Below are 9588 nucleotides of genomic sequence, written 5' to 3'. Positions count from 1 at the left end.
CCTAAAGGAAAGAACATAAATAAAGCCTTTTATTTTACCTATTTTGTCAGCTAGAGCCAAGTTTGAGCAGAGTGTACCAGGTGCCTGAGCGCTACATTCCCAAGAATATCTAGGTCAAAGCTATTAGTCTGAGAAGTGAAGCTAGCGATCTTTCTTGCTTTGTTTAGTAGTGATGTCCAAGATCTTAGCCCAGGTGCATGGGGTGTTGGCATCTGACAGTCATGAAGTTCACCCTGTAGAAGCTCCTGCTACTGCAGTATGGTATGAGAAATGATCTTTTGAGTAGTGAGCAATAAGTCTTACTGGATACTTCTCAGAAGTGAGACCGGGGAGCCTGACAAAAAGCAGAATGAAATGCTACAGGGGAGGCTGGCAAGAGGAATATGGTTATAATCTAGCCTGAATCTTGATTAAGAAACTTTCAAGAATTTTCAGTAGTAAAATGATGTCATTGTAGACAATTTTTTTTCTTATGTCTGAATTAGTTTGCTTAGGAGAAAGAAACAGCCTTGAAATTGGACATTAATTTGCATTAAGGTTGCTAACAAAGGACTCACCATAGCATGGTTTAATGTTCAAAGCAAACTGCAAAGCAGATTGGTATCTGTAATAAGGCACTGACAATCCCTATTAATAGGGGCCTTGCCTTTTTTGTGTCAAGAAAGAGAACAGGCAGTGGAGACAAATTCATGAAGCAAAACACTTTTGAGCGCAGCTAAATATGAATTACCAATAATTTAGGCCTTAAACAGTGTAACCTGAAGAAACCTTGAACTAGTCAGTGTGATGCACCCATCAGGATGCAGCCTGAGAACAAAACTATTGCAAAATGCTCAGCTATGATGTCTTCCTGTTTGTCAAGAGCTAGTAAATATGAAAGCTGCAACCAGGGGTAGGGAAAAGGGGAAAAATAAGGGGTGATTCTCACGGCAACGGCAATTGCATCACATGGGACACTTACCAAAACAATGGTATTGGGGTTTGCAGGTGCAAGACCATGAGATTAATGACACAAGAACAGGAGCTTGAGGACAACAAAGGAAAAATACTGTTGCAGGGGCTCTGGGATACACTGTCCCAGCAGCTTGTGTGAAAGGGTAGGGAGCTGCGAGTGGAAGGCAGGCCACAGGATTGCAGATAGAAGGCCTTCCAGACCAGCAAGGGTGTTGCCAAAGCTAGCAGTTTTCTAGTGCCTTGTCCCTTTCTGCACCAGCCTGGATACAGGTGGAATAATGAGCTGCTGTTAAGAAGCTGTAACTCAGCAGCTAAGAGCATGCCAAAGGAGCCATCCCTTTGTTGTGTGTGTCCTCTACTTTACAGGAGTTCTAGCTCAGCTGAAGTGCTCCAAGTGACAAGGGGAAGTAACCTGGCTTTCAGGATGCCCATTGTTACTGGAGATGCTTGCGCCAGCTCAACCAGAGCTGAGGATGAAGCTTCCAGTAAAACAAAGAGAAAGCATCTTTCTTCAGGGAGGTGATAGTGCCCCTGTATCCGGCACTGGTGAGGCCACACCTCGAGTACTGTGTTCAGTTTTGGGCCCCTCACTACAAGAAGGACATTGAGGTGCTGGAGCGTGTCCAAAGAAGGGCAATGAAGTTGGTGAAGGGTCTAGAGAACAAGTCTTACAAGGAGCGGCTGAGGGAGCTGGGGTTGTTTAATCTGGAGAAGAGGAGGCTGAGGGGAGACCTTATTGCTCTCTACAGCTACCTGAAAGGAGGTTGTAGCGAGGTGGGGGTTGGTCTCTTCTCCCTACTAACAAGCAATAGGACAAGAGGAAATGGCCTCAAGCTGCGCCAGGGGAAGTTTAGGTTGGATATTAGGAAAAACTTCTTCGCCGAAATGGTAGTCAGGCACTGGAACAGGCTGTCCAGGGAAGTGGTTGAGTCTCCATCCCTGGAGGTACTTAAAAGAAGGGTAGACGTGGTGCTCGAGGACATGGTTTATCGGTGGACTTGGCAGTGCTAGGTTAACGGTTGGACTTGATGATCTTAAGGGTCTTTTCCAACCTTAATGATTCTATGATTCTTGTCCTGCTAGGTACCTAGTGCAGCCTTATGCTATGAAACATGTCCTGCAAAAGAAACAAAAGTGGCTTTATTCTGTTTCTCAGTAGCTCATGAAGAGCTTGAAGTGACGTAGGGTGCTGGAAACCCCTTCACACCCCTGCCCTTCATTTCCACTGTGTCCAGAGGAGCATGAGACCTGCGCTTCCAGAGCACAACCAGAGCTTCAGGCACAGACTGCGACTTCCCTCAGCCCTTAACCAGATGTAGGTATTCTAAGTGGGAATAAAAAGGGACAACTTTTATTTGCTTACCTTTGGAAAACATTTTAAAAACTACTGTAGTGAATTCCTACCCATTATCTGCATATCAATTATTTATTGTTTTCATTAAGGAAACCCAAGACATGTTATACTCACATAGGTAAAAGAAATATGTAATGATCTTTCTCTCTCCTCTGCTCTCTCCTCCCCCTGCCCCTCATACATTTTCATTTAAAAATTATTCTTAATCTATATATACTTGAATTAGGAAAATGTATTGGTTTTATTAGCAATAAAACTTTAGAGTTTATTTTTTCCCCCACTGATTTTTCATAGATTTATGGATCCATAATCATTCACGTCACAGCCTGAGGGAGATGAGGCTGGAACAGGATAATAGCCCTTAAATCCCCTTCTCTAAGCACTCAGATCTTCCCTGTCAGCAAGATTAAAACAGTCAACAGCAGTCTTCATGTGTCTATATCCCACACGGAGCTTTCACAACAACTGGAGTGGTGGCTGGCAGGAAGAAAAATGCAGAACTGCTGCTGTGTGTGATACTACCGAGATAAAGAGAGAAGAAAACAGGATTGTCAGCCTTTGTAGTGTTGGAAAGGATTGGTGTTAATTCCTTGATCAGGTGAATGCAAAGAAGGGAGAAGAGTAAGGAAAAGTAGTATGTTGCAGTTTAACATGCAGCGACAGTTTCCTTTCCTGAAACATAAAGGCAGAGAGAGGGAATCACCAAATGTCCTCCCGCAGCCTGACAAGGGGAAGGATAACGAAGGCATGCGTGTAGACAAGCGGAGTGGCTTTTCTGCTACCACTTCATTGAACTCCCAGCCCCTACTGCTCCTGGGACCTGAGGGGAATTACAACTATTATGTGGACGATGAAGATGAGGAAGAGGAAGAGAAAGAACAAGGAAAATGGCCAAGTGGAGACACATTTGAGGGAGAAAGGAAACCCTCATCATCCATTCCTTGCTCCCCTGCCCTTTCCTCGGGAGTCCCGGCCACGGCTTCCACTTCGTCTATGCTGAACATCAATGTTGGCGGACAAAGCTACCGCCTTACCTACCAGGCAGTGGCCATCTATCCCAAGACCCGCCTGGGCCGCCTGGCTACCTCCACTGACCGTCGCTGCCAGCTGGGCCTGTGTGATGACTACGCTGCTCAGGTAGACGAGTATTTCTTTGACCGGGACCCAGCCGTCTTCCAGCTGGTGTACAACTTCTATGCCTCCGGGGTGCTGCGTGTGCGGGATGAGCTGTGCCCCCGTAGCTTCCTGGAGGAGCTGAGCTACTGGGGCGTGCGGCTCAAATACACACCTCGCTGTTGCCGCATCTGCTTTGAGGAGCGCCGTGATGAGCTGAGTGAGCAGCTGAAAGTCCAGCGTGAGCTGCGCTCCCAGGCAGAGGCTCAGGAGAATGAGCAGCTCTTCCATCACATGCGCTACTATGGTCCCCAGCGCTGGCGCCTCTGGAACCTCATGGAGAAGCCCTTCTCCTCTGTCACTGCCAAGGTGATGGCAGTGGCCTCCAGCTTCTTCGTGCTCATCTCTGTGGTGGCTCTGGCACTCAACACAGTGGAGGATATGCAGCAGGTAGACCGGAAGAGTGGGGAGAACCGGCCTGTCTTGGAGCACATTGAGACCCTGTGCATCGCATTCTTCACCCTGGAGTACCTGCTGCGCTTGGTCTCCACTCCAGACCTGCGCCGCTTTGCCAGCAGCGCCCTCAATGCAGTAGACCTCATTGCCATCCTGCCCCTCTACCTGCAGCTGCTGCTTGAATGCTTTGCTGATGATGACCAGCCCCGAGGTCGGGGCTCTCAGCACGAACATGATATTGAGAAGGTGGGAAGAGTGGGCAAGGTGGGACAAGTGCTTCGCATCATGCGCCTCATGCGCATCTTCCGCATCCTCAAGCTGGCCCGCCACTCCACAGGGCTGCGTGCCTTCGGCTTTACCTTGCGCCAGTGCTACCAGCAGGTGGGCTGCCTTTTGCTCTTCATTGCCATGGGCATCTTCGCCTTCTCTGCCATGGTCTACACAGTGGAGCATGATGTCTCCAGTACCAACTTCACCAGCATTCCCCATGCTTGGTGGTGGGCTGCCGTAAGTAAACACATCTCACCTTGCTGGGTAGCCAGAGACCCTCCCTCCCTTCCCCTCCCCTTCCTTGCTAGAGTCACAGTCAGTCTTGAAAACAGCAGGCTCAGATCAGCAAACATCTGCTCCAAATTCTGAGCTTACAGGGCATATGCACTCACTCACGCACACACATGCACTCATTCACCTCTGTTGTAAGCTTAAATCAAGGCTTAATCAGGCAGACATTGTTGAAATTCCTGTCCGACCAAATGCAGACAGTACTTGCACTTTTAAAGAAGTGGGCAAAGAGACAGGAAAGAAAAGCCTGTCCCCATTTAATTCCATTGTCAGTGTTGCCAAAAAAAAAAAAAAGGGCAAAAACCAAAAAAAGCTTGCATCAGGCTAGCTGGTTGCACATAGACATAGGATTTTCATTCTTGTTCTTTTTGCAGAGCTGCTCTGACCCATCATACAACTGCAAGTTGATGAGACATAGTTTATTAACTATGGTCTGATCACTCAAACTTGCAAAGCGAAAACTGTCCCAGAGCTCTGGCCATTAAAAATGCATTAGGACAAACAGTTGTTTTACACAAGAGATTGTGTTCTGTTCCTTAGTTGGCACGTCTAAAAGGCACATATCTGCACACACACAAAACATTGGCAGTTATTTATACCATGCCAGACTTGCAGAGGAATAAACACAGAACGAAGCAGAATGGCTCAAGGGGTTGATAATGGGATAAACTGCCTTCTACATCTAGGTCACTGGTTTGAATCCCACATCAGTCAGTACTGAGAGCTGGTTAATGTCACCTTGAATCTTTTTTTGCCACCTCTGCCAGAAAGAGTGTGATTCTAGTCCAATCCCAAGCACTTGGAGTGAGGGTAAATGGCTGAGTTTCAGCTGACAAGCCTCAGAAATGAAGACAGAATGACCTCGTTTCTAGAGACTGCCACTGAGTTAGTGCTCTAAGGCATTTGGGCATGTCTCCTTGAGAGGTCTGAACTATCACAGGCCTGTACTGTACTGTGTTATGTGGAGGAGTGTTTTAGGCAGCATTTTCCGGGCTGTTGGGTTCGTATCTTTCAGGGGCATGAAGATTTTGCTGGGAACACAGAGCTGTGAGAGTTTAAAGTCCTCCACCTTGCTTAAATGCCTGCTGGCTCTGGCAATGATCCAGCATCCCAAACTCGGAATTCGCCTCTAAAGGATTTGGGAAGCAGTTCAACTCCAGACTTGGATTTCATTAACACCCAAGGACAGACACACATTCACTTATAGAAGGCTAACCAATACTTCTCAAACTATCGTGAGATCACAATGATAGTTATATCCTTCAAGGTGAGCTGTGAAGACAAAAGAAACACTTCTGGGTTTATCAGGACTAGCAGACAATGGAGAGGGAGTTGCAGGCTGTATGTAAATGCTTAACAGATAATATTCATGCACAAGTATGGCAGTTTCACAATTATGACTTTTAAAGCAATGTTTTGGCAGGGAGAGGGGTGGTTTCATCAAGGGCATTGGGGAGAGGTGGAAGTCAAGCCCTGCCTGTGCTGCTGCCTGCAGCATTTCAGAGCTTGGAAAACAAGAGGTCTGTTGTGCTACAGAAGATATGCACAGCTATAGCAGCCTCAATCAAATCAGAGAGTAGCTAGACGTTGCAGGTGCTGAGAGAAGGCAAAGGGCCCATATCTTGGCTGTCCATAACTCTAAGGCTTGTTCTAGTCTGTCATCATGTACATTTCATTTTGCAGCAGCTCATGCTGGCCTCCATAATCCAGGTTTATGGCAGGGCCCCAGGAGCACTTCTGACCCCTGGGCCTGGCTATGTGGCTGGCTATGTCCCAGTCGCTTCCCTGGGGAAGGAAGTCCATGCAAATGGACTGGAAAGGAGTCAGAAGATCTTCTCATGCTGGTTGATCAGTGTAGGCACTGGATGCGCTGAGCTGCATATGGGGTGCCCAGGACAGCAACCCCAACCCATCCAAGGTCACTCCCTGGCCAGCAGCCCTGGGAGCCCATGACCTGCACTTCTGGTTCAGCGACAGCTGATGAGATGTGGTGATTTCCCATATACATGTTTCTAGTGATTCAGCGCATGGCAGAAAAACTAGCCCTACAGACACACGTAGACAATTCTACATGTACATGCATATGTACATGTGCTGAATATCCTTTAAGCTGGGGCATGGGAAGGAGGGAAAAATCAGCGAATAAAGGATCCTGTAATGTGACCTTCACAGGTCATCTTTAAGTGATATACACAGGTTATGAAAAAATCTGTGCTTCATACATTACTAGAATAAGGACATTAGCCTTATGGTTTTTTTTCTGAACATGCAGGATATATACAAAATCTTTAGGGCTCATTTCTGCAAGATGGTGACAGCACAATCATTTAAATACTCATAAGAAATCTATATGACTATGACTACATGAAAAAGGCCTATTTAGCTGAGCAAATGTCTCCAAAAGAGGGGCTGTAACATGCACATTACAATTCCAAAGCATAAAACACTTTTTAAAGCCTATTCATTCTTTAAGAGTGAAACTTAAGATACTGGATCACTCAAATTTCATTAAAATCCAACAGCGGTCATGGTTTCACACACACAGGAGAAGTATCCCTCCCAGTCTGTCACAGGCGTTGTGGAAGACTATGCCAGTGGAACAGAACCTTATGACAGGATAATGGTTTTGTCCTGGCTGGCAGAGATAAACATCTTGCCTTCATCTCAGTATTTATTTTTGGAGATATTTATCCTGTATTATCATTCAAATCCAGTGACTTAATTTCCATTAAACCAAGTGACTAATCCTTTTTATTCCACAGGAAGCACCAGGTGCATCCTACAAATGTGCTTACCCAGTGCTGTCTCATGTATCCTAATGCTTTCTTCATTTGAAATAACATTTTATTTAGCATGTTAGAGGATGGCAGGCTGCACACCATGACCTTCCAAAGACTTATTTCAGTGCTAAAGCCACAAGACCATTACAGTGAAAGTCCTACCGCCTGTGGTTTATTTCTGCCAAAGTTTTAGACTACTGTTTCACAGATATATACAGTGTGTTGAGGTACTGTGAAAAAAAATTAAATAAAATTCATTGGCTGAAAAAGATCCCTTCCACAGACTAGGAAGTGCCAGATGGCAGAAGCCTGCAAGTTTTACCTGCCAGAGAAAAATAAGTTCTATTTACTAAATGTAAAAATTATAAACAATCAAGATGTGTGCAGTGGAAATATATAAATTTGGAGTTATTTTATGCTGACTGTTTGGGGGTACATAATTCGAATGTAGCATTCCCATAAGCAAACATCCTTGTATTTTTGAAACTAAATTTTACAAAGAAAGTATTGCAGTACTCGGTATAGTACCGGGTCCATATAAAACACAGTTCCTTTGTACATCCATAGGCTAAAAAGAGAAAATGCTGATGGCTGAGAAGAAAAAAGTCTGTGAAACTAGGTAGACAATGTGATGGCAAATGTACAGACTCCTATAAAGCGGATATACTAAATACCATCACTCCCACAAAAAAACATTTAAACCACTCCCAAACCCTTCTTCAAAGGGGAATTCAGGAAAAATTTCCCACCTGTGTGCCTGTCAGCTAAAACAAACAGGAATGTTCCCTACTGAAGGCACGCATACACCTTACATTTGTAACCTCTGACATACAGCAGAGCAGGGAGATCAAACAATTTAGCACTATAAATATATATGTTGCAAGCACACACTGCGAGCAAAAACTTCCAGACAACAGAGAAAGATCTTCATTTTTCCCACAGCTCCTTGTAGGTATGTAATCATGAAAGGGGATTTTATCTAGAAACTTCACAGAAGTCCTGCGTCACTTCTTCCTGTAGTGCAACCATTACAAAAATATATTTCACAATTAGCTGAAGCTTTTCTTGTGTTTTTCATTAGTTCCTAAAATATATATGACAAACAGAGGTAATACTCGAAATACAACCGACAGAATAAGTCCCCAAATACCGGGTTTTATAAGCACACTGGATTTAGACACAGGGCATCTGTTCCAAGGGACACAATGAGGGAGCAGGGCTGCAGTTACCACCGGATATGCACGGTGAGGGAGCCATCTCCATCCACTCACCCCAACCGAACAAACCCACCTTCTGGACAGGCTGGTGTGGAAATTGTTTGGAAATTCCCTCTGCAGGACAAAGCTTTTAAATATCCTCCTGAGCGGTGTCAAACTGGACTGTTGTCTTTCTTTACTGCATGAGGGGGATTTTTTTTAATTAGGGATTTTTGCATAAGATGGACAGTACAGAAAAAAAGGCAGCAGAGAGTATTTCAGATTTATGATGCAAAGTGCAAAAAACACTAGCTTTAAAATTGTCCCTGATCCCTGAAAATATTTGTTTGTATGTTTCTTCTCGCTAATAAGCTGAATGTTGGTTTGCCTGTAGGTCAGCATCTCTACAGTCGGGTATGGAGACATGTGCCCAGAAACTCACCTTGGCCGCCTGTTTGCTTTTCTCTGCATTGCGTTTGGAATAATCCTGAATGGCATGCCCATCTCCATTCTCTACAACAAATTCTCAGACTATTACAGCAAGCTGAAGGCCTACGAGTACACAGCTCTCAAGAAAGAAAGGGGGAAAGTGGACTTTACACGGAGAGCCATGAAGAAAATATCTGAATGCTGTGGAGAAGCTGTAACCCACCCTTTGTCACAGCACTGATACAGTTTGTGCTTTGGATATTGCGAGGGAACAGAGAAGCTGAAGGACAAAGAAGAAAAACAGATCAGCCAAGCTAACTGAAGATAAACTGAAAAGGCCAAAAGTAACAAAAGTAGATGGTGAAATCTGTTTTGAAGGGGGTTGTTTTCAAAAGAAAAACGGCTCAGATTACAACAACAGGTTTTTTTTTTTTTTTTTTTTTTTGCTTTGCCAGGCTGTGAGCAGCTCTTAAGTGCTCATCAGCTATCTGGAATTACATTCTTCAGATTAACTGCCCAGAAACTCTGAATTAGACCCACATGAAGATGTAACCCTCTGCTACTGATTAGACCCACAATAAAGATCCACCATAATCAAACCAAAGGAAAACAAATTGCTGCCATTAAGGGTCAGCCACCTCACTGCTGTCAAGGCAGTTTCAAAAATTAAACAAATAGAATACCCAATATACTGACTGCATTGCTGATACTGGTTTTGTACTAGCTTTCAAAACCAGGAAAACAG

The 9588-nt window shown here is 44.7% G+C and overlaps 1 protein-coding gene across 1 annotated transcript; it reads left to right on the top strand.

Annotated features, from left to right (window-relative positions):
- Window positions 1-2944: 2944 nt before the first annotated feature.
- KCNV2 (potassium voltage-gated channel modifier subfamily V member 2) lies at window positions 2945-9084 on the top strand. The gene is made up of 2 exons (XM_009462240.2): window positions 2945-4384; window positions 8809-9084. Exons 1-2 carry the CDS (start codon window positions 2945-2947, stop codon window positions 9082-9084), a joined length of 1716 nt encoding a protein of 571 aa, XP_009460515.1.
- The last annotated feature ends 504 nt before the right edge of the window (window positions 9085-9588 follow it).

The sequence above is a fragment of the Nipponia nippon genome, unplaced genomic scaffold (assembly GCF_047370975.1).
Source record: "Nipponia nippon isolate SJK-2023a ecotype South Korea unplaced genomic scaffold, ASM4737097v1 scaffold_8, whole genome shotgun sequence".
Classification (NCBI taxonomy): domain Eukaryota; kingdom Metazoa; phylum Chordata; class Aves; order Pelecaniformes; family Threskiornithidae; genus Nipponia; species Nipponia nippon.
This window is presented reverse-complemented; position numbering and strand designations above follow the sequence as displayed.

Coding starts and splice junctions, on each gene's coding strand:
- KCNV2 (XM_009462240.2), top strand. CDS start 2,945: ATGTTGCAGTTTAACATGCAGCGACAGTTTCCTTTCCTGAAACATAAA. Junction 4,385..8,808: donor ATGCTTGGTGGTGGGCTGCC/GTAAGTAAACAC, acceptor GTTTGCCTGTAG/GTCAGCATCTCTACAGTCGG.